This window comes from Mytilinidion resinicola (genome assembly GCF_010093595.1).
Source record: "Mytilinidion resinicola strain CBS 304.34 unplaced genomic scaffold BDZ99scaffold_7, whole genome shotgun sequence".
Taxonomy (NCBI): Eukaryota; Fungi; Ascomycota; class Dothideomycetes; order Mytilinidiales; family Mytilinidiaceae; genus Mytilinidion; species Mytilinidion resinicola.
This window is the reverse complement of record NW_022985443.1, coordinates 1856750-1879949: the sequence shown is the minus strand read 5'-3', so window position 1 is coordinate 1879949 and position 23200 is coordinate 1856750. Positions and strand designations below refer to the sequence as shown.

General features: G+C 50.2%; 10 protein-coding genes across 10 annotated transcripts; 4 read left to right on the top strand and 6 right to left on the bottom strand.

Annotated features, from left to right (window-relative positions):
* Positions 1–52: 52 nt before the first annotated feature.
* Positions 53–1734, top strand: BDZ99DRAFT_497566 (uncharacterized protein). Its single transcript, XM_033723526.1, has 2 exons — positions 53–340; positions 395–1734. The coding sequence occupies exons 1-2, from the start codon at positions 148–150 to the stop codon at positions 1285–1287; spliced, it is 1086 nt and encodes a 361-aa protein (XP_033578923.1). The 5' UTR covers positions 53–147; the 3' UTR covers positions 1288–1734.
* A 317-nt stretch (positions 1735–2051) lies between these two features.
* Positions 2052–2804, top strand: BDZ99DRAFT_519198 (uncharacterized protein; the record flags this gene model as incomplete). Its single annotated transcript, XM_033725383.1, has 2 exons — positions 2052–2293; positions 2357–2804. 2 exons carry the CDS (start codon positions 2052–2054, stop codon positions 2802–2804), a joined length of 690 nt encoding a protein of 229 aa, XP_033578922.1.
* On the bottom strand, positions 2650–3560 carry BDZ99DRAFT_461906 (uncharacterized protein). The gene has a single exon (XM_033719721.1). It carries the CDS (start codon positions 3416–3418, stop codon positions 2912–2914), a length of 507 nt encoding a protein of 168 aa, XP_033578921.1. The 5' UTR covers positions 3419–3560; the 3' UTR covers positions 2650–2911.
* A 4275-nt stretch (positions 3561–7835) lies between these two features.
* On the bottom strand, positions 7836–9270 carry BDZ99DRAFT_487477 (uncharacterized protein; the record flags this gene model as incomplete). Its single annotated transcript, XM_033722834.1, has 2 exons — positions 7836–7916; positions 7996–9270. The coding sequence occupies 2 exons, from the start codon at positions 9268–9270 to the stop codon at positions 7836–7838; spliced, it is 1356 nt and encodes a 451-aa protein (XP_033578920.1).
* Positions 9271–9501: 231 nt separating this feature from the next.
* BDZ99DRAFT_414607 (uncharacterized protein) lies at positions 9502–10593 on the bottom strand. Its single transcript, XM_033716733.1, has 2 exons — positions 10007–10593; positions 9502–9864 (listed from the first exon to the last, which is right to left on the bottom strand). Exons 1-2 carry the CDS (start codon positions 10524–10526, stop codon positions 9653–9655), a joined length of 732 nt encoding a protein of 243 aa, XP_033578919.1. The 5' UTR covers positions 10527–10593; the 3' UTR covers positions 9502–9652.
* Positions 10594–11102: 509 nt separating this feature from the next.
* Positions 11103–12584, bottom strand: BDZ99DRAFT_487475 (alpha/beta-hydrolase; the record flags this gene model as incomplete). Its single annotated transcript, XM_033722833.1, has 5 exons — positions 11103–11191; positions 11252–11506; positions 11576–11651; positions 11710–12250; positions 12310–12584. The coding sequence occupies 5 exons, from the start codon at positions 12582–12584 to the stop codon at positions 11103–11105; spliced, it is 1236 nt and encodes a 411-aa protein (XP_033578918.1).
* Positions 12585–13406: 822 nt separating this feature from the next.
* BDZ99DRAFT_497561 (uncharacterized protein) lies at positions 13407–14551 on the bottom strand (the record flags this gene model as incomplete). The annotated part of the gene is made up of 2 exons (XM_033723525.1): positions 13407–14299; positions 14389–14551. The coding sequence occupies 2 exons, from the start codon at positions 14549–14551 to the stop codon at positions 13470–13472; spliced, it is 993 nt and encodes a 330-aa protein (XP_033578917.1). The 3' UTR covers positions 13407–13469.
* Positions 14552–15334: 783 nt separating this feature from the next.
* On the top strand, positions 15335–17123 carry BDZ99DRAFT_519192 (uncharacterized protein; the record flags this gene model as incomplete). Its single annotated transcript, XM_033725382.1, has 3 exons — positions 15335–15822; positions 15901–16145; positions 16228–17123. 3 exons carry the CDS (start codon positions 15335–15337, stop codon positions 17121–17123), a joined length of 1629 nt encoding a protein of 542 aa, XP_033578916.1.
* Positions 17124–18037: 914 nt separating this feature from the next.
* BDZ99DRAFT_519191 (MFS general substrate transporter) lies at positions 18038–19881 on the bottom strand (the record flags this gene model as incomplete). The annotated part of the gene is made up of 7 exons (XM_033725381.1): positions 18038–18094; positions 18144–18382; positions 18443–19432; positions 19493–19552; positions 19613–19672; positions 19727–19745; positions 19801–19881. The coding sequence occupies 7 exons, from the start codon at positions 19879–19881 to the stop codon at positions 18038–18040; spliced, it is 1506 nt and encodes a 501-aa protein (XP_033578915.1).
* An 890-nt stretch (positions 19882–20771) lies between these two features.
* BDZ99DRAFT_440994 (uncharacterized protein) lies at positions 20772–21975 on the top strand (the record flags this gene model as incomplete). Its single annotated transcript, XM_033717741.1, has 3 exons — positions 20772–21043; positions 21218–21236; positions 21343–21975. 3 exons carry the CDS (start codon positions 20772–20774, stop codon positions 21973–21975), a joined length of 924 nt encoding a protein of 307 aa, XP_033578914.1.
* Between the last annotated feature and the right edge of the window lie 1225 nt (positions 21976–23200).

The window sequence follows — 23200 nt, the reverse complement described above, 5'->3', positions numbered from 1 at the left end:
CCCCTCTATGGCACCGTGCCACCAACACTACATATGGACACAATGGCCGCCTCTTTAGCGGCCCGTTTGCTGCATTTTCATTTCCTCTTGTCTTTTGAGCCTGGGTGACAGTGTATTCCCCCCAAGAAGCACCCCCAGACCGCTATCATGTCCAAGACGACTACTTTCTCAACCATCACGCCCCTCCCCTCCATCATCACCAGGGAGGCCGTCATTTCAACATACCATGACCACATCGCCATGATCGAGCTGAACCCGCTCGTCGTAGAGCGTTTCAAGTGCAAACCGCCCGCCTATGCAACAGCAGAGGAATTCCATGCGACTTGGTACACCATCAAAGGCATTTACTACCCAATCCCTTCTACCCATTCCCCTTTCTAACCAGCATACGCAGACAAGATCCAATACATCCCCGGCACCTCCCTCGCCAATGGCTCCGTCTCCTACCACGCCTGCTTCCACGACCTCCCCGACGCCCTCCAAACCCACGTCTACGCACCCCTAGGGCTCGACATCAAAGCGAAATGGTCCGTCGGCGGCTCTCTCCCCGGCGAACCCCCCCAACCTGCTGAACTGGGCCTCGGGATACCGAAAGAGGGGCTGTACCTCAGGGAAGACGTCAAAATGAAGTGCAACATCATGATGATCAGCTTCGTAAAGAAAACCTTCAAAGAGGCGCACTCAAAGCTCGTAGACAGACTAGTCGAAAAAACCCACCAGCTCGAAGCAAAAGCGAAAGCAGAGCGCGCGAAGAACCCGCCACCGCCTCCTCCAAACCCACACACCTCAATCGCGCCAGGCCACAAGGAGATCGCGCTCATGAGCCCCATGTTCCAGCCCGGCACCGCGGGCTACCAGCACATGGCCGGCTACCCGAACTCCAACACGAGCAGCCCGATGACGAGCCCGCAGCCGCAGCACGCGCAGACGTTTGGCGTGCCAGGGCTGCCGCCGTTCAACCCGTATGGGCAGAGTGGCGCGTATCAGCCGCAGGCGCAGAACCCGTACGCGAGTGATCCGAGGTATTCGCAGCATGGGCAGCAGCCGCAGTATGATCAGAAGCCGTTGCCCGATCCTAGGTTCTCGCAGTATCCGGATCAGAAGATGGATCCGAGGTACTCGCAGCATGGGGATCAGAGGGTGTCGATGCATCCGGCGGATCAGGCGGGCGATCAGAAGTATCGGTATGAGACGGGGCAGCCGCATCCGACGCAGTTTGCGCCGGTGGAGCTGCCGACGAGTTTGGATGGGAGAGGGGGGCAGACGGAGCCGGTTGAGTTGGCTTGAGTTGGTAAGGAACGGGGAGGAAAGACGGCGTACATTTCATGTTATGGGTCTGAAAGTTCAAAGACCGAATTTCATAAGTCACAACACGGGGCCGACTATTTTATACGAGTCCTGATTGCCCGCTTTCGTGCTTGTATCTCTTTCTTCTTGTTTATGCGATACCCCGTGTATGGCTACATAGGCTTGCTCCTAGGGTAGCTCGCAAGGTTGAGAGCGTCGACTTACATGCGCCATCATATTTTCATTGTGTCCGTTTGTTACCCCTCTAAGAAACCCGATCCGTGTGTTGAAGAATCAGTGAGCTGAAGGCATTTATACTCCCACCACGCAAGACCTCCACGGTCACGTGAATGTGTGAAAGCTAGATTTTTTACTCCCCCCTACTCTTTCATTTCAACAGAGAGTTAGCTATTCATGTCCCCAAATATTTGGGTGGGGAAGGCAGGCTTTCACGTGAGTTCGGAATAGTCACATGTCCCATTCACCTGCCCCGGAGCACGCCCGCATCAACGCCGGTAGCACAACACCTCCACTCCTCGTCCTGTCTCCTCTGCCACGACACTCTTCTACCCTCTTACCTCCCAAAAATGCCGAGAACACTCAAGAGATTTCATCGCTACCTCACTCACGGTCGGGATCGTCCTCCTCGTCTAAGTAGTAGCGACGAAAGACTCGCCAGGCTAGTGCGCGAGAGTGCAGAGAAACACCAACACTGGTTAACGCGTATGCCCCTCGGTCAACCCGAACACGAGCCCTGCATCGCGATGTCCAGCGTCCCTCTATCGACCCAATCGCAGTCCAATTTCTTCGTCATGCTCCCCCCGGAAATCAGGCTGCTCATCTACGCTCTAGCGTTGCAAGGCGAGCCAGACGAGACACTCGAACTCACCCTCCTCGACGACCCGCACCGCCCATCTTTCAGCGTCAAATACGCACACGACTCCTTCCCGCTCTCCCCCCCACACATCGACCAACTCCTCTCCCTCCCAAAGACCTGCCGCCTAGCGTACGTCCCTAGCCCGGCTCCCAGAAGCCTCCAACCCACCCCATATCATCTAACCACCCACAGCTACGCCGAGTGCATCCACGAATTCTACGCGCGAAACACCCTCAGCACCAACCAACTCGGCTGCATCCTCTTCCTCCCCTCCGCCCTCGCCCCCCCGCTCTTCCAAACCATCCGCGCGCTCTCGCTCCGCTGCTACGCGCGCCGCCGCTACTGCGAGTACTCCTATCTGGATCCCGCGCCCGACGACGAAGCCACGTGGGAGGCGGCCTGGGCGGTGGTTGCGGGCATGAGGGGGTTGAAGAGCCTGCGTGTGCACATATGGCAGGGACATGCATTCGGGTTACACGGCCATCATTGGTCGGAGCGCCAGCTACTAGAACCATTAACAGCTATCCATGGGGCGGATTCCTTCATCGTTACCACGTCCTGGGTGTTGGATCATACGACACCAGTAGAATATCGGGAAAGATGCTGGCCATTCCAGATTCAGCGAGGGATTATTCCTTAAGTACAAAAGCACAGCACATGGTCGTTTTCGCAGGCTAGAGCGCCACGACAAAATTTCTCTGTCAATTAGGATGGTCCCACGCTCAGAGCTTAATTCTACAGAAGTCCTCATGACCTAACAAATCTTAGCTGACCCTGGCTGTTTGGCTGAAAGGACGCCGACAACCCCTTCGCCAAATCCTCAAGCTTCTCCGCCGTCTCGGGGCTTGTAGTCTCTAGTTCGTCTTCCCAGCAGCCATCCAGGCCGTGCGACAGCAGGGCGATCACAGAGGTCTTCAGTAATGGCAGGTGTCTGGTCATTGCGACGGAGATGACGAAGAGCACGGCCGTCAGCAGAGTCTCGGCAACGGGGAGGATGAGCCACTGCCATCGGACCTCGACGTAAGTAGTGGACGCCTGTGCCGTTCCTCGAAAAGTTGTCGCGTTAGCGTTGTCGCCGCCTGCGGATGGGGCGTTCCTAATTTGGGTCGTCAAAGTGGCCGCGAGATTCTCGGTGAATGCGCTCAGATTGGTGGAACCTAGATAGCCTCCCCAGTCCAGAGCCGAGCCAACATCCGTTTTGAAATTGTCAAACGAGGTATTAAGAGCGGAATGTGGGTAATCGAATATTTCCATTAGAGCGTGAAAACCGAGCCCGTAAATCTGGCCACTTGACTTTGACTTGTAGAAAGCTGCTATGGCGCCTCCGTAGGAGGTATCATTGTATGCCAATCGTTCAATGTGAGGTGGAGGTTGATGAAGGCTGCCTGGTAAAGCAGTTAGATTTTGATAAGTCTGTTCGCACAAGAACCACGTCGAGTAGTACGCTTCCTCCAATGACGGATCAGGCCAATCATCTGGTGCTATCATCCGGCCGGGGGCAATGATCATGGTTGCCATTGTACCGATGACCTCCATATTCTGCAGAAACTGAAATGCAAAAGGATCGGGTGTAGCAGTATACGAGCCCTGCCCTGGCACAGAAAGGAGAAATGGTTCAAAATCCGAACCACGGATGCCGACCTGATTCCATGAAAGGCTAGGGTCCGACGGCATGCGTCCTGGAAAATCCCAGGTGCACCGCTGCAAGTTATAAGGTTTACTTCTCTCCTGATTATGAGCGCTTTCAGTAAGGTTGAAAAGCGTGGTACAATTCTGTGTAGCGACGCTACGAACATTTCTGAAGTCGCTACACACTCCAAGTGTCGTGAAATCTTCCCAAGAGCACACTGCAGCTGAGTCCGGGCATTTAAAACTCGGCGAAGGAACTTTTCCGGTCATTCCGCTGATGAGGGAAGCCTGTGAAGCCATTAAACCACCTACAACAATTTAGCTAATATTTGAATGCAGCATGAGGCCAGAGAAGTTCGTACCATGTACACCACCAGGTGCAATGTCGCCGAACGCAGAGGAGGTGTAATTGTAGGCCACGCCTACCTCCACCATGACCGTGTCGTTATTCATAGGAATGAGCTTTTCGGGGAAATTTAGGATCTGCTGTGCACTTGCTTCGATCCCTAAGGCTACTATTGTAACAAGCGCAAGGAGCGAGGCTACTATGGCCTGGAAACGGACACCGCATAGCATAATAATAGACCCCCAGGGACCTCGAGTGGCATCATCGAATAATTGAAGGTGATCTAGTCGGCGAGTTTGACGGTCAAAATGCTGCCACTTGAGTTGAGCCAGACACGCCGTAATAGGCACCATCATTGAGGTCTTTCCAACGGTAGTGAGAATGGCAATGACGGAATTGGGTTGAATCGGTAGTGTCCAGTTTGAGAGAGGTTTGTTGTTGGCCGTGGAGAGAACGACAATGATGAGAAGCATGCTCAGTATGCTAAGTGCTGTAGCTCCTATCTCCCACCACCACCACCATTTAAACACTGTGGTTCGGTTCTTTCGGTCCCAGCTCTTTATAGAGTTCGTATTGCTAGAGGGCAGATCGTTGGTAGACGAGGTAGGCTCGATCAATGGTGTGCTGCAATTCTTTTCTTTTGTAGCCAGAACGTCCGGCGCCAAAGCTTGAGTCGAATAGCTGTTGATAGATGCATTGCGATGTGTTGCGTTTATCCCATCTTCGCCGTGGTCTATGGATAATACCGGTGAGATTCTTTCTATTGAAGGTCGGTCGTGGAATGTCTCGCCGGGAAGACTATCAGATAAGTCAAGTCGTGGTTGGAGAGACGGCTCCGTTCCTGTAATTGGACAGGAAATACGCAGGTCCATTTTTGCGTGAAATGTTATGAAGCACGAAATCTTAATGCGAACGTACCGGTTTATAAGCAAGAGAGCAGATTCAGCCTCGTCGAGGCTATGTTTGGACACTCTTGCATCGGTTGGTATCGAAGGTGGAAAGATGGATGTGTAGATAAGGCGGTACAGCTTGTGGCCGCATGCTGCTGTGTAACGAAGGCTATTCTAACCCTGCAAAGACTATTCCGGCCAATCAAACCTCTCTCATAAGCTTCCAGTACGGTACATCATTTACCCTTGCAGCCATCTGCACGCTAATCACAGCATGCCGCCACAAGCTGGATTGGTATCGGGGCAAAAGCAAGTCCAGAACAAGCGGAATCGGGGGCTGTGCCCGCGCCCTCGCTCCAGTCAGCTCACTCCACGTTAGAATAGCAGTGAGGGGCTACGGACAAATGATATTGTGGAAGCTCTGCGCTGAACATAGAGTAGGCGAAGGGAGTGATGTCGGTCAAGGCACCGAGGCAGAAAAACTCCTCATCAACCACAAACTGTTGAAAAGCAGTCGAAATTATCAAAAAAAGGCGGTGCAAGCATTAACATCAGCCTCCTCGAGTACTTTTCGGAGCGTATTTGGCGTTGGTTGCGGTGTTCTAAAGGTGGAAACTTTTGGTGCCTTGTTGCCTGACCGACATCACTGGCTTCGCCTATTCTAATGTGGCATGAGTTCGTTTCAACCTTCAGCCTGCCGCGGCTGAATGGAAAGCTACGTGAAAACTAGTCGTATCCTAAAGATGAGAACCTCTTTCGTTAGGTAAGAATATCCCTTAACCCATATATATCTTATAGTAGCTAATTTACTATGTAAGGCACGGATTAGGGTTTACTAAGAGGGTAGAATACAAGGGGGTAACCTGAGCGGGCTGCTCGCCCTCCCTGTCAGTTTCAGGGGCATTATAGTAATATCCTAGGAAAATTGTGCGGGTACAACTATAATGCCCCCAAAACTGACAGGGAGGGCGAGCAGCCCGCTCAGGTTACCCCCTTGTAGAAGATACGCAAGCGTAAAGCTTTCATACCTCACACCAGTCGCATAAGTCAGACTATTGCGTGAGTTTCACGTCGCCAGGGTCCTCCATTCATCTCTAGCCTTTCGAATATCCAGCCTTAAATAGTTCGTTCTCGCATCAGAGCCTGGGCATTGAAGCCCAAATATCACGTGAATTCAGCGAAGTCACATGCTCCATCCACTCCAGCGTACTGCGTTCCAGCGGACCTTCTAATTCTTCGGCTGACTCAGTGAGTTCTTCGTCGGGTATTTAAGTTCCTTCTCCTCTCGTAGGCTCCATACTTCATGGTGGAGGAGAGGCGTGCAAAAACTGAAAGAGAAACAGGACCGATGGAGTTGGATCAACTCCATGGCAGCCATTTCTCTATGGTTGGTCGGAGGAGACGAACATCATCAAGTCTCTATAGAGCCCCTTATGGCGGAGATTGCGTTGCGAAGTGTGTGCGTGCGCTCCATTAATGCTCAAGTTGGTGGTGATATCGAGCACTTCTTCCATTCGTTGATCTCTAGCATGCACAGAGCAGATCTGGCTTTAACATCTTAAGAGATAGATAACAATCATCATCAGCCCAGTTCTATGCACCAATGCAGTCTCTCCATCGCGGAATCGTTCGGTCTCTGTTGAACCACCGCACCCCGGGCGCAGACATGCGCTGACTTGTTTTCCGGAGTTGATGCCCACGCAACCCATTGTTTCTTCATATATCCCAATTTTCCTGACCACCCATCTGCCTCCCATCTCTACCTTTCAACTTTCACGGATGTAGAAGTTTTTATACCCCAAACCCAGCGGAAAAGCCGAGCAGTCACGCGGTTTCGGCGAAGTGATGTGCCCCCTTTCCCTCCTCTTGCACCCGGCCAGTAGATCCGATTCGCTCTCCAGACGGGCCTTCGATTCTCCGGCTCACGTGGCTGAGTAACCCGACTTCTACCGTGTCGAGGAGTGGGTATTTAAGCAGTGTCCGAGCTGGAGAAACTTCTCTTATCATGGGTTTGAGGGTTTAGTTTCTTCAAAAGGGCTGGTGGGATTTAGTCATTCATGGAGTCGGGGATCAACAAGTCCCGAGAAGAACAGAATGACGTGTGTGCAAACTCACTCGAGATACGCAATGATTAGGAGTGCTAGGATGGCGGGCGATTTATCAGACATGAGGATTGGGACTCTGATGATGGAGAGTGTGGGGGCCGTTGGGTTGGGCAGTGATGATCAGAAACTTTAGGATGGGTGGGAGAAACGTAGCGGTAGAATGTAGTAATGGGTATCGAAGTGGAGAAAGGAAGTTGAATACCATCACTGTAGATCTTTGCTAAGGAACGAAGAAGCGAAATCCATGATGTCGAGTAGCTCGTTCTTTACTCACTGACTCAGTGCTACAGCCATGGTCGGAATGACTCTGCTCGTATTTTTCGAACTCTAGTTTCGACTCGTCCATGTGAAATGGGAAGAGGGGAGGACGGAGATAATCTATACCTGCACTTGGAACACGTGACTCTCTCGTGTCGTTCTTTTACTCTCCTATAAGAGGCTCTATGATTCAAGATCGGTCTTAGAAGGCGACGAGAAATTCTGAAAGCGCCACGGAGGAGTACGCGAGATTAACATGGAGTACGGAAATGATATTTTGATTACATTTGAGCCGTGCGATAGCTAGAGGAACATCCTGAGATATACTTGTTATCTATGCTTGCACGAAAGGTATTACTTGTGTCCGAAAGGGCTGCATCGCGTCAATCACTGCAAGTAGGCGGACGAAGGGGATTTTGGATTCTTTCGAGAAGGTACTCTTTCTATGATCCAATTGCGGCGACGCTTGCTCGCAACGCACCTACGACGGTAAACGCGAGGAATGGCGATATAGCATACGATATCTATTCCTAAGTCAGCTTCCATCTTACATTCATACCAACCGTACATCCTGCTATGCGTCAAAGGAAGAGTACAGCTCACCGTCAAAATCTTCGCAATCTTATGCTCATCCGCCTCATCTGCGTCACTAACCTGCACCATTGTAATCAACTTCATCGCACTCGGCCCCGTCGGCATCAGCATCATCGTGAACCACAACATCGGATCGTCCCCTAGCACATTCGTCTTACTCGCCAGCGCGTAGATCACCGAAATTGATGCCACAGGCCACACTACGAAGCGGATGACTAGTACGAACAGTGTCGTGAGCCAGGGCAGTTTGGCTTCCCGGGGCCCGTCCGGCGAGTTTGCGGCGACGCGGGATAGATACAATGAGACGCCTGCTACAAGTAAAGGGAGGGGTACGAATAGCTGCCCGATGCTTTTGAAAGAAGCGGTCAGCCAGGCGCTGAAAATGCCGCCCTCGTAGGTGTCGTAGAAGAAGGCGCGATGGAGTGGTGGGACAAGGCCGATGATCGCACCAGCGACGGCACCTAGTAAAGGTGCATTTAAGAAGTCGTAGAGGAAAAGCAGCCACCATTGCGTTCGCGGGCCGAAGTTGTACCAGCGGCGTTTAGGGATGTACGAGGGACGCCGGTTGAAGCTGATGTTGGCTGAGTTCTCGCGTTGACGAGTGGGGAAGAAGGTCGTGGGAACGACGGAAGTTCTGCGACGGGTGTGATCTGGGACGCGCAGGAGAGATGTTTGCTCCGTTTCGTGCGTGGGGGAAATGGCTTCGTCATCGTCTTCGATCTCATCGGAGGAGTCCTTGTCGTCTGGATCTGGCTCATATGCGTGCTCTGAATCCATCAATCGTGGACCGACGGCAAAAGTGAGGCAGCTGGAGACGGTGGCGAAGACGAGGAAGTACGATTTTGCTCGTTCAATGGCGGCTTTTGATGATTCGTCCGTGACGATTAGATTGCTCAAAATGCCCGTTTCATCCAATGATACGATAAGGAGGAGCGGATATGAGGTAGTATTGTTGAACATGATGGCGGCGGTGATCCAATCTGGGAACTTGAGGAGCAGGTGTGCGGATATGCCAATTAGGAATGAAATGATGTGACAGATGAAGGCCCATATGAGAATGATGAGATAGCGTTGCGCAGAGCCGGCGTGCAACTCAGACCCGATCTTGGTGAGAAGGAGAGCTGGAAGAAAGACTTTGACGCATACTTTCGATATCGCCTTGCCGGTTGAGCCGTCCAGCAGCTTGAACTTTGCTGTGAGGACGCCATAGAAGACGACAAGCAAGACGGACAAGCTGGCCTGGATGGCCGCGAGGAAGGAATTGAGCAATCCAGCGGGAGCCATGATGGGGATTGAGCTGTGAAGATGGGCGACCTGCCGTGGTGGGGGAAAGTGGGAGGAGGTGTCGTCGTTGCTTTTGACGGCTGAAGGGGAGGAGGCGTGTTTGGCGTTCATGCCGTCATTGGTTCGGGTTCTTGCGAGCTTGTTTTCCGCATGTTGCAGCAAAAAGCCTACCCTTTCGATACCTTCGATCTTAAATTCACGATAGCATTGTTCAAGATGCAGTAGTCAAGAGTGCAAGACAATGATGATGTATATGGGCTTGGGTGGCCCACATGTCTATATTACTCGCGAATCTGATCTCCACACCCTTATGCAGCACCTGCAGGGATGCCGCTGCCAGAGAGGGGCAAAGCATTATCATGAGAGGATCTCTTTACTTTCGCTACTTGCTTTTGGGCAGATACACACTCATCTCAAAGCCGTTGGTGTACGGTAGAGTCGTGTTGTGAAAGCCATTTTCTGGCGCTCGCAGGTATGCTAGCAGGTCTGCGTAGCCTTTCGCGCCTGAGGTGGTGTTGTCCGCGAGAACCACGGCGCCGTACCTAAGCTTGGGCAGCACCGTCTTGAGTGTTGGGAGTGCGAGCGCCGACCATACTAGATGTTATGCATTAGACATATTGCTGGTATAGTGTACGGAAGTGTAGTTGACGCATTCTACAGAGGCTGCAGCTCAGACTTGAAGGCACTCGAACTCGACCGGGCCAATTGGAGGTGATTACAAGGTAGTGAAACTTACTATCAAGGAGCAGCAGGTCTACTTCGGGCAGATCCTCCTTTAGGGTCTCAAGCAGATCTCCTACTCTTAGATCAATCTCTCTCTCCACCACCTCTCCACACTGCTTCCAGTACTTCCTCGCAGTCTCTGCCTTTTGTATCTCTTTCTCTGTCCCAATGACCTTTCCAGGCTTTCCAGTCGCAGCTTTAGTCTTAGCAACGGCCAGCGCCAGGTAGATCGTGCTAACTCCGAAACTAGTCCCTGCCTCGACAACGTTCGTAGCCCCAGTGGCATTGATCAGCTGGTACACAAAGTGGCATTTGTCCTCGTCGAGGGCAATGAATTTGTCAAGCATAAGTGTGTCGAATTCACTTTTAGGGGCGCGATCTGGTTGTTTACCCTCCAAGTCGTCTAGGACGTCCGAGGACATGACCTTGCCGGTTTTGGAAATAGCGGCTTCCTGCTCCAAAGAAATCTTGTGGAGCTGGGACAAAAGCTGGAGCACATGCTCCGGGGCCTCGATTGGTGACGGGGAAGGCATGTTGTTGGATTCGAGGTGGATAGTAGGAGGGCAAGTAGGCTCGATGAACTCGAAGGACTACGATTAAGCGAAGAGAGAGTATAGAGCACCATACAAGAATGACTCACAAATGCTTACAAAACCTCTTTTTTCCGCGGAGAAAGTGTGACTTTACCCCGCATGCCAATATAACATGGGGAAGACTCGGAATTAGACTATAGGGATATCGTTGACTCTCCCTAGCAATCCAAGTAATGTGTGGACAATAATTTTTCTTTTACACTCATTTACGTAAAGTCATAAGTTGAGGTCTATATGGGATACTGCAGCGCTAGCCACCGGTATTCGACTCTTGTTTACTGTGCTAAAGTCTACGAGACTGTGTGTAGACTGTCCAATATCGAGACTTTTCATTTCGTGGTGTTTCGATATAAATCGCGTACTTGGGATCTACTAAACCTTCCAGCCTCAGGCGTGGCTCTGCCAGGGAATACTTGCAGATCATTGGACAAGGGCGAGTCGATAGGTTCAGCTTATTTCATATGTTCTCAACTTCTTGATTATTCATGACTCTTCCGTGTTTTACTATATCGCCTCTTACGCCCAGTACGTTCCAATCTCCCTCAGATCCTTAATCAATGCCGGGGGGTTATCTATCCCAGCAAAATGGCCACCAAAATCGTGATCTGGAGAAACTCGGGTTAGGAACAACAACCTGAAATTGGTATGCGGGCATATGCGCTTACTTCGGTATAGAACAAGATTCCCAACTTGAGCAACTAGTGCAGGTGGCCAAAACCCGGGATTGTACTTGAAGCCACTAAAAAGCATGGGTGCGTCAGTCTGCGCTTTCGAGTATACTGTTTTAAGCGCCTCAGGATTCTGAAAATATATATACATGGACGAGACGAGGCTTTTGGTGAGATAGTATAGTGAGACACTTTTCAAGATCTCGTTGTGGTCGAGGACCGAGGGCGGCGTTCCGGCGCGAGGATCAGACCCTATTAATCAGAATCTTGTTAGAAGGGGAACTTCCTAGCAGGCCTTCTGTCCAACTCCTGAAGACTTACAATTTAGAAATTTCTGTCCGATCCAGGCAAGCTGGCCAACTGGATTGTCATATAGGGCTAAGCCAATGGTGTTTGGCTAGATGCCAGTGGTTAGAGTCCTGGTGTGATATGATATCTTGAAGCCGCGTACGCACCTCGGTTGATTGCTCGATTGTGTAACCGATTCCAGATGAGTCGAAAGTCATAGCCTCTTGCTCTTCATATGCCTCGAGAGGCGAAAGGCTAACGTTTAGAGCAGCTAGCTCAGTCGGTGATTGGGGTGAGAAGGGTAAGAAACAGAAGTGGGACGCCCGAACGGAACCATTGAAGTTACCATATAAACTGTAAGCAACAAATGACCCCCAGTCGGTCCCATGAGTAGCATACTCCGAGTATCCTAGGACATCAGTCATGAGAGTGTTGTAGACTCGAGCAGTGTCGTCAATTGTCCAGTTTTGTGGCGGTGCCGACGAGAAGGCGTAACCGGGGAGAGAAGGTATGATGATGTCGAATGTAATAGGCGTGTCGGTGGACGTTTTTGAGTTCTGTAAAAGGGGATCAATCACGGGCAAAAACTCGAGAAATGATCCTGGCCAGCCGTGGATAAGGATCAAGGGAATCGCGTTTGGAGTCCTTGACTTTTCGTGAATGAAATGGATAGTGAGGCCTTCTACCTCGGCTGTAAAATGGTTGAATCTGTATGTACGGCATGAAATAAGAGGATGTTTGAAGAACATGGGTTACTTCGTACTTACGCATTTATAGCCAGCTGTTCCTTGTCCCAGTCAAACCGGGTTAGCCACTCTGCCCGAAGCGACTTGAGAGTATCGAGAGGAATCCCAGCGGAGGCACCTAGATACTCGGGGCCGCCGGGTAGTTGGGTATTGTTGACAAAGTTAAGCATACGCGAAACGCCACTTGATAGGTTGATCCTAAACGGACGCAGATTGAAGCCGCCGCCGTTGCTGGAGCTGGACTGAACCGCCGAAATTGCCAAGAGGCCAAAAGCCACCGAAAGGTACAAATACATTGTGGTGATTTTTTTGGTTTTCTTTTCGATTGGGTCTAAACTGCTCTGGGGTGATTGTGCGAGCTAGTTTAAGCTGGAAGTGATGGATCGAACATCTCAGAAAATAGGAGAGTCTCTACTCTTAAATACCACAACTTGCTGTAAGTCATAAGAAATCAAGGCGACGCCGTGAAAGTAACGGATATATCGGAGGACATTTCGGAGTTTACTAAAGCCTGGTTCAGGTACAGAGGTGATCTCGTAGAGATTCTCCTTAAGAGGCTTAGCTCCTTGTATCCTAGTCACGATTCCTACTAGGTACTCGAGATCGCTAGTCATAGAAAAAGCTCGTTATATCGTTCTGGTCGGGTTCACTGATACTCACATTAACCTCACAGTTGGACTTATCGTCCCAGGCGAGCCAGCCAACTGGCAGCTGGCGTAGGAAGGGCAAAGAATCAGTGAAGGAAGCATGAGTTGTATTGAGGTTGTAACGAGGGACTATATATACTAACGAGACTCCCTTGACAGCAAGGCACGGCAAGGGAGCAACACAACTTCGTAAGGGAGATAGTGCAACTCCGTAAGGAGGAGAAAGGGAGAGAAAACAAGGGAGAATAGAGACGTGTTACTAGCTGCCACCAACAGAAGAAATCCCTTTCTTTGAACCTACCACCGAGTATTGTGCGTGAGTATGTAGTGAATATAAATAGACTTGAACTAGCGACTTTCTGAGTAAAACTCACTTATTTGGTCTTTGACAATAAAACTAGATTAGATTACTCCAGTGCAAACTCCGAGTCATTACCCACAATTAACGACTCCGAAAGCCCCCGTACATATCTCTCTTCCATTTTCCCAAAAAGAAAACCAAAAAAAAGAACCAAATCATGCTATGAATTAGAACTAAGAGAAGCGCATAGGCCGAGGCACGTACTCGTTTCTCTCCTCGACACCCTTGAACTGCCTTGCAAGCCAGTCGCAGAACATGGTCCAGACTTGCTTAATCCCCGTCCAAATCCAAGACAAAACACCTTTTAGCGATTCGAAGAAATCATCCCAGGGAATGAAGTACACCGCCGCCGCAGCGCCTGCTCCAAATAAAACGCCGGGCCCAATAGCTGCTACCACAGCCGACGCGTTGAGAGTTGTTGAGCCCACCTGTAGACATGCCGGACCAAATTGGAGGTTAATGAAAACTCCACTTGCAGAAACCTCGAAACCAGCAAGGAACTTCCCAGTCCCCACAAGAAGCCCAATGATTACAGCGACTGAGCCCTTCCATTGTTCCCACCAGGAGCCATCCATGGAGGTCTCCCGCATCTTCTCGAACCGACGGCGCAACTCATCTTTCTGGAAATCATTCAAGGTGCTGGAAGATCCGCGCCACGCAGATCTGTTAGAATCAACCTTGATGAAAACATCTCGACCAAGGTATAGTTTGCGATGATGGAACCTTTTCCTTTCCCACCATTCATCAAGGCGATCATTCTTGAAGGTGGATGACCCGTCAACCAACAGCTGGTCGCGACGGCTGCCTCTGTTTGCGTAGAGGATCTTAAGAGTTTGGATATCGCAGGCGGAAGGCACATCGAATTTGATATCAATGATTGCTCCACTCACAATCATAGTCAGGTTCTTATAAGACTTTCGATCATGCGTATCGCTTTCAATCACGTCTTGAATAGCATCCTGAAGAAAGTCCTTGGTCGTGACTAAGATGAGGGACCGGCCTCCTTTGAAATTATTAGTCAAATGCTTCTTGAAGGTCCTCAAAAGGCCTTACCTGTACTAAATCCCCTTCGAGATTTCTGGTCGCACTTACGCTCGAGCCTTTTCACATTCTCGGCGCAGACGACAGCAATAATGGCCGTACGCCTCTCGTGCCATTCATTTTTGATGGTCTTAAGCACGGAGGATCTTTCGTTTTCGAGAAAACGTGTTGATGGTCTGAATTCTGTCTCATCGTCTGACGCATAAGAGCTCATGATGGCAAGAGGCGCTGAAGGCGGAGGGCGAATGAGATGTTGAGCAGAATGAAGAACCTGTAGTATGGGATAGGAGACAACGGTAAGAAACACTTGTTTCGACTTGGCTTGTGAGAAGACAGGCTGGCTCTAACATGCGAAAGATGGAAAGAAGATTTTCTGGGAGGAGTGCACAGCATTTATATTTCAAGACCTACTCAGCCCGGTGACAGTCACGTCATTCACGAGCTCATTATCAAACACGAAGTACTCACCATTCATCTCCTCATTCCAAGTTGATGGAGCATCTCTACCAATCTTCGGCTAGATGCCATCGGTAGGGCACACTGAGGGTGTGTAGTATTTCTGCGACATGATTGTCCCAGCCAATACGACATGCAGTAGATATGTAAGGCTGTGCATTACAGATACGCTAGTGATATGCAACGTACTTTAGTCGACAACCCCGGAAAGCTGAGTATTTGCATACACGCTAACGCAATATGCAACGACTTGCAGCCTTACCCCCCAATAAGTCGTCCATATCGCCCTACATCTCGCCGTCCATGTGATCCGTCCCCGGCTAGTGTCGGTACGCTGCAGCGTCGAAGTCACCGCCATTTCGTTTAGATAGCTCCCGGTCTTGTCTTGAATTGCTTTAGAGCCGCAATCACAGTTTAAATCACTCACCAAATATTACCATAGTGCCCACAATTATCGCTCTCACGTTATTGGTCGCGATTTGGAGCATAGGGGAAGAGCAGGCTCTAGCACGTTAACTGATAGGAATCTCTTGTCTCCGAGATGGGCGACCAGGCTGAGGATTCGAACCTGCACACAATTCAAGTTAGGCTTTGGCAAGACCCACGTAGCCAAATTCGACAAGAACTCTTCGTACCAATGAATCTACAATACCAAGATCCCAGCTGGATTGGTATTTCGTCATCGATGCCGGGCGTCACTGAAGTCGTGCCTCCTACTCTGCGCCAGTCAGACGAGTTGATGAACCCTTTAGAGCCAAGCAAAGCACACCAAAATTTGGGAAACGACATCCAACCTATTCAGTCTATCGAGTCGTTCCCCCCGAGCTATTCTGTCATGGCTTCAGATGCTCTGAACGAGACTTCTCGATCAGGAAAAGGCACTCATGAATCCAATGGAAGCAAAGCAACATACTCTGATGAGACGTGGGGCATGTTGAAAGAGGAGCTACGCCAACTTTACATCGAACAACAGCGGCCGTTACGTTCCGTGATGAAAATCATGTCTTGGAGACGCAATTTCAAGGCCTCGTAAGTTTGCTCTCTCAAGCGTTTAATCCTGGGATTCTACAACTGCTGGGCAGAGACCTTATAGCTAACACGAGAAAGGGAAAGAATGTATAAAGAAAAAATCAAGAAATGGGGATGGAAGAAGAACTTGACTACGAAGAACAACGGAACGGCAACCATCAAACCGCGGAATTTACAGAGACTTAGATGCAGAGCAGGTCCCACCTACGTCTCCAATCTTCCTGGTATTCAGGTGCCAATGTCTGATTTCTTAGCACCGGATCAATACGAGAAGATCAATAGATCGATTCATGGGTACATTGATGGCCTCTTCTGCACGCTGAGTAAGGGCTGGAAACGAGACACTTTTCGGCTCATGCCTCCAGACGGCATTTCGGAGAAGTCCACAGTGGCAACGCTCGCTAGACCAGTGCCAAAATGCTTCCATATTCATTGTACTCAACTCGCAACGACAAGCCTTTTATTCCATCCACAAGCTTTTCGAGGAAGCCACTCTTCTTATTGGCCACGATGATCCGATGATTTTGGTGAATTTTTGGCCGATTTGCATCTCTCTTCTAGGACTCTGCGTCCGAATGACAAAACATAAGCTAGACATCCTGTATGAATTCATAAACCAAATGAGGCAACGAATTCTGGATCGGCATGGAGATGGGCATCCTCTGTTTTTACTGCTGGACTCGTTACGCAGAGTCCGATCTCGACTTCTACCGACTAAAATGACCCATGCACAGACGGAGACCGAATTTACCAAAATGAAGCAAGCGCTTCAAATTGGGTACGAGATGACTATCCGCTCTTTTGAAACCGTTATCGGAGCAGATCATCCTATTGTTCTCCATATGTGGACCACCTACTTCAGATACTCAAATACAGCGCGCCTGGATCGGCCTGCCTTTTGGAAGAACTACAAGAGACTCGGCGCTCAAGCTAGGAAGCCCAACGTCCCATTGGAATGCACAATGGCCGTACTCTATCAGTACGCCTACGCCATATTGCATGTCGGTGGGACAGATGGCGAACTGATTGCGAAGAATCACACGCAGAATCCGAAACCCAAAGGAAGAAAACGAAGAGCGGAAGCTTCAGTACCGGTTTCTCAAAAGTGTCAACATTGCTATGACAATGCGCGAGACTGCGTTTGGGCCCGGCAAAATGCGAAAAAGAATCAAGAGAAGAAGTGCAACCTGTGCTTCCGCATGAAACTCCAATGCAATCCAGTACAGAAGAACGCTGATGGCACACTACCAGTGCCAGAACAGTTCGCAGACGTTCTATTGGAACTTTCAAAAGATCTCTAGAGCAAGGCGTCGTTACTTCTCTCTAAAAGCCAACCTCCGCAATGGGCAGTTGAGGCTAGGGCTATGTTTCTAGCGGCGAAGGTCCTTGGATTGCATCATCGCGCCGAAAAGAACCCAGAGTGCCTCGAAATTTTAAATTTGGCAATCACCAGGCTTCAAGACGGCGATATAGAGTGTAAGGCGCGAGCTGTGGCGTTGTTGAAGTTGATTGTGGGCTGGTATTATGCATTTGAAATGGAGAAGGAGGCTAAGTTGACGCAAAAAAGAATCAAGGATCTACAGTCTGCTATTCCAGAGATCAACCCAAGGGATCCGTATCGTGCTTGACGAGGAGAGATAGCAGATAATCGAGCAGTATAACCGACGACGTAGTAGGTTTCTAGAAGTAGCTGCATATAGAATTGGTGCGTCGTAGATGTAAAGTATCATACCAACTACCACCTTCCGCCGCGAATATCGGGTTTCTCTGAGTACCACCTAAATCCAGATGCCTCTCTTGGCACGCTTGTTGATGCCCTAAACCCGTCAGCGTAATAATGGGCCCAAAATCGGGCTGTGTCAGCCGCCGACTAGCCCACAACTCAGCTCGATGGCGGTGAGCTGATACGCTGGAACATGTATGCTTAAAAAAGCGTGCCAGGAAAGGCGTCCGGATTTGCTCAGAGAACACGGTACCCAGGTAGTAGGGGACGTAGAATAGTAGAGAGAGCCGCTAGTCTGAAATCATTTAAGCGTGACGGAACCTGCACGCGAAATATTCCACCCATTCTCGCTGGTGGGTGATTCTCGCCCGGGGGTGGAACACGTTAGATGGTTCGATATTTCCTCGTAGGCTATACCCTCTCTAGAAAAAAGAACTAAGAGCCTTTTTAAAGGATATAGAACGCAGCAATATTCAAAATCTACCAAAGTGTTCAGACCTCATTCTCGTGATCATCATTTACAGCTCGTCCGTTGCCAGTGACAAGCGCCTGTAGATTATTAGTTTCTTGTTCTACGCTTAATTAGAATGAAACTCACACAAGGGACTGCACCAGACGCACACAGCGTGCCCAAAGCAATGGTTGTCGCTTTCCAACCAAACCTCTGCTGCAAACCGCCACAGGCAAGAGGGCCCAGCAGTGCCGCAGCAGCTAGCGAGCAGTTCATGAGAGAAAACGAGCTCGCGTAAAGATCCGTTTCTTGGTCTTTTGACAGCTCCTCCGCAACGAACGTGCACTCCGCACCGAGGGGTGATAGAAAGAGAATGATGGTACAGCCTGTGGGCGTCAATAAATGGTACTGCCTTCCTAGAGATGCTCGCCATGCAATGTGCTTACCAGCAAGCGTAAGTAGTCCGCATAGCAGGATTATTTGCTCCTTAGAATTATGATCTACGAGCCTCAAAAGGATAAGGGGTGGCGCGGTGAGAAGGAATCCGGCAACGGCAACCCAGCGTGCGCCGAGTCTGTCCGCCATTGCTCCAGCAAGCGGGCCTGCAAATGCAGGAATCGCGATCGTGAGAAAGAGGAGGCCAGCTTGGAGGGACGTCCAGTTGAATGTCTTATTGACGAATAGTGGTAGGACGGCGCATAGGGATGACACTATGCATTCGTTGATGAAGCAACCATAGAGTGCAGCAAGGAGACGTGGAGAGTTGAGGAGGGAGATGATTCCAGGTAGGCGCCGGGATCGCATTGGAGTAGTCTGAGCTGGATCCGAGGCCGACGAAACGGGAGTGTCGGACGAAATGATAGGAACCTGGGATAGGTTGCTGTGAAGGGAAAGTTGGAGTGAGAGGTACTGTTCGAACAATGCGCTGACTGCGGTCCGGGGGCGGGCGACATCCAAGTAATGGCCTTTAGGTTCCACCTTCTCTTTCTCTTGTACCTCCCCTCGTGGTAAATCGTGCGACCGCTTCGGTGATGCATTTCTCATCCTAGAATTACTCCTCTGTTCGTTCATCAAAAGGCGTAACACGACATCGACAGCATCAAGAGCCACCATAATAGCAAACACCCACATCTTCCCAGATTTGTCGTATATGATACCTCCCAGCAAAGGGCTGATTATCATGCCAATATTGTTGGCTGACATGGCCGTACCCATCCATTGTCCCACTTGATCATGGTCCACGGTATCCACGAGAACGGCCAGTCCGACAGTGTAGAGGATGGAAGAGGAGAAACCTTGCAATATGCGACTGACTACTAGCATCCAGAAGTGGTTCGCAAATCCGAAGAAGATGGTCCCCGTGCTTATCAGGACGATGCCGGCATACCAAGGAACTCGCCTGCTTCTATAGCGGTCGACATACCAGGCGCATAATGCTGAGACCAGGTGTTAGGAGGGTTTCCATAATGTTGAAGAAAGACGGGGTATGGACATACGCGCTCCAAAGAAATCTGCTAGCGCAAAGGTTGCGATGAGGATGGAAGTTGACATTTGAACTACAATAAAGGTCAGCACCTTACGGAACATTCAAAATGAGACGGACATGGTGGGCGTACGTTGATCTTTTGGAACGAGGACTTGATCTCGTAGGATGAAAGGAATTACGGGAGCGACGACTATGACGAGCCTTCAGTATATAAGAGTCGTGCTCACTCCAATGCTTTTCTCACCTCCATAAATAAAACCGTCCTAGACGAAACGGCTGATTAGAAGCGAAAACATGGGCGTTTTGGTCGTATCTTACAGTGAAGGTTGCAATACATATCGTAGCGACTATAAAGCCTTTCGAGGATCTAATGTTAGAAAGAGATAGTGAAGGTGCCATAACGAAGGTAATTAGATGGCGGAAGATAGAGAGCGTGTTTCTCTTGGGAACGAGCGTAGGGACGGAATGTCAAGATGAGATCATGGACGCGAGAAGAATTCAATCACTGGCAAGTACACCGGAAGGAAAATTAGTAGAAAGTACCATCAAATCTTTGCTGGAAGGGTGAGCACTGAGGGGTTGAGATCGCTTCAAGGAAGCGGGCGCGAGGGGAATAACAGTGGCGCAACTGAAGCAAGCTGAAGGCCATCCATAGCTGACGAGTCTACTGTAACCGAATGCGGTGCAGTGAAGCCAATAGACAGAGGCTAGACGCCGGCTCTTGAGCCGCACGATGAATGTGGTTGATGTGTTGAAGCCACCGGAGCCGCCGAAAAGGCTAGGCCTAGGGGCAGCCGAGACACATTAGGACTAGCGCTAAGGGGTGCAGACTAGCGGTCACTACCATTGCTTGTTCCCCTGACGCTCCACCCACTTGGAGAAAACAGTTCAACGCTGTTTTCCCCATTCAGCCGCGTCAACTCCAACCGAAACGCTAAGAACGATATAGCCTTCAGGCCAGCCATGGAACGAGGCTTCGAAAGCTAAATCAGAATAGCGCCAAGCTTAGCCCTTTAGGTTTCTACTAACGACAGCATAGACATACGACAGCTTAGCCACAATATCGAATGCCATATAAATCAAAGTAAGACAGGAGTCGTGCATGCCGAGAGCTGTTAATTATATAGTAGCCGAAGCTATGTCCGCAATGTCCCTAGTTCTATCCTGAGACTGCGCATGCTTGATTATATGTTGACAGCGTGCCTTCCAGCCTTTTACAGTCTCTGTATATCTATTTACGAGTGCAACTAAAGCCAGCTATTACGTTTGCAGTATCTTCTCCTCTCATCATGGCACCCGCATTGCTCCGGAACGATTCTTATGATCTTGAACCTCGGAAATCTCCGTCATCTTCGAGATCCAAGGTCACCTCTATCCCTAAAGTTTCCGAAATAGATTTCAACGCATACGAAACTGAAGAGCGTCTCATCGACGATATCATATCAAGCCTCAAAGTTTCCGGCGGCTGCATAATACGCAGCATGTACCAGCAATCCACCCTCCATGCCATGGAGCAAGAAATACGGCCCTATATAAATGCCACCGGGAAAGCAACTAGTACGTCTATACGACCTTGAGATTATCATATTCTAACTATCATTCCAGACAAGCGAGAAGACTTCGTCCCTTCCTCAACAAAACTAGTCACCGGCCTCCTCAGCAAATCCCGAACCTACGCCCTCTCAGTAGTCGGAAACAAGACATGGCGCACAGTGTGCGATCACTTCCTCACTAGCACCTTATCGAACTCCTGGGTACGTAGTATCCTTAAAAGCCTCCTCTACACTCTTGTCCCGACTCTCCCCCTTCCGCTAACCATTCCCTACAACCAAACATCTCACTAACCATAACCACCACCAGCATGGCACTCAATCCCGCACCAGCACCTCCGCCCCCCAACTCAGCACCACCGTCACTTTCTCCATCTCCCCCGGCACGCCCGCACAGGGCCTCCACCGCGACGACGACATCTACCACACCCAGCACCCCGCCGCGCCCTCGCACCACCTCGGCCGCGACACCATGCTGTGCCTCTTCGTCGCCGGCAAGAAATGCACACCCGCGAACGGTGCCACGCGCTTCGTCCCCGGGAGCCATCTGTGGGACTACTGCGTGCCGCCGCCAACTTATCCTTCATCAGCCGACACGAACGGGAACGAGGATGGGGATCATACGCTCTTCGCACATGCGGCCATGAATCCCGGCGATGCTTTCATGATGCTCGGCGGCACTTATCACGGCGCGGGGTCGAACACCACGCGCGACGAGGAAAGGCTGGTGTATGCGGCGTTTGCGACTAGGGGGTTTCTGAGGCAGGAGGAGAACCAGTATCTGGCGAATCACTTGGAGAGGATACGGGAGCTGCCGATAGAATTGCAGCGGTTTGCGGGCTTTGGGGCGAGTAAGCCGTATATGGGGTGGGTGGATATGGAGGAGCCGGTGAGGTTGTTGAATGGGGACGGGGTGGAGATGGGGGAGGTGGAGTTTTGGTAGTAGATGGGGTTGAGGTGGGAGGGTTGTTGGTGGTAGGGCTGGTTTTGGCGGGCGCTTTGGGGATTAATTGAGAGCTTTTTCCGAGGGGTGGATGGCTTGCATGTGCCTGGTCTGGAATAATGTGTCTAGGTACACAAAATTGGCACCTAGTTATATGCGAAAGGAGGTTGATTGGAAAAAAGCTTGTAATCGACTTCACATTAGCATTTCGAGCGTAGCATTGCTTAAAGCCAGCAGATTCGATCAAAAAAACAAGTCAACAGTGGATAGAAGCACATGTGAAATGCAGCTAATAGTCCACGGATAGTGGCACCCGTTCGGAATAAAATTTAAGTAGCAGCAGCCAGTTACTGAGGACTGCATGAGGACTGTATGGGGTTACCTGGGTAATAGTTTCAACATCGCTACGACATTCACCTCATGGAAGAGTGGAAGTGCTTTGAGGACGATGATGCTCTAAATTAACTTTATGCGCCTATTATTCCCAAATTAGTCTCTAATCACAGGAGATAATCAAAGTATGGAAGTAATGAGCACCACCAATACACAGCAGTGCGGAGACATTTCCAACCACCTTCCCACGCAACCACAACCATAATCATTAACTGCTCGTCGAATTGACACCTGCCCCGCAAGCCATCGTAGATTGCACCAACGATTTTTTGAAGCACTCCATGGGTACCAGTCGCCCTGGCAGTTGATCCCAATTCTTGAGCTTTTCCCGTTCCCTCCTCGACTATGAAAAAGAACTCCAGCGAGCAGAGAAGAAGTTTATATACCCACCTCTCGGCCGCCGGATCATTCCATCTCCGGAAGGCTAGCCCATCCACGCTTAGGAGAAGGTAAAAGCACCTGCCTTCGCCGAATCCATGTGAACCCCTTTCCGACCTTTGCCAGATTATAAAACGTCGCACCCATCTATCATTCTTTCAAGCCCAGAGATCGAAGGATATTGGGTGTACATCAAGACGCCCAAAATAGCTTCTCATGGAGTGCGCGGGCATTCAACTGCCTAAGTCGCCCCCGCCGATGTCTGGGGCGTGGGAAGTGAGTTCAATACCGCTATAGCTTGAATTCCATGGAGAGTGGAAGTTGGAGAGTGCTGGGACAACGGATAGGTTTGATGATGCTCCCCTCCACTTCTTTTGGAAGGGCTCCCACATCTCACCAAGATTCTCCCCTTGTCGCTAGAAAATGCTAAAGGAGACCATCCTTCCTCTTTCGT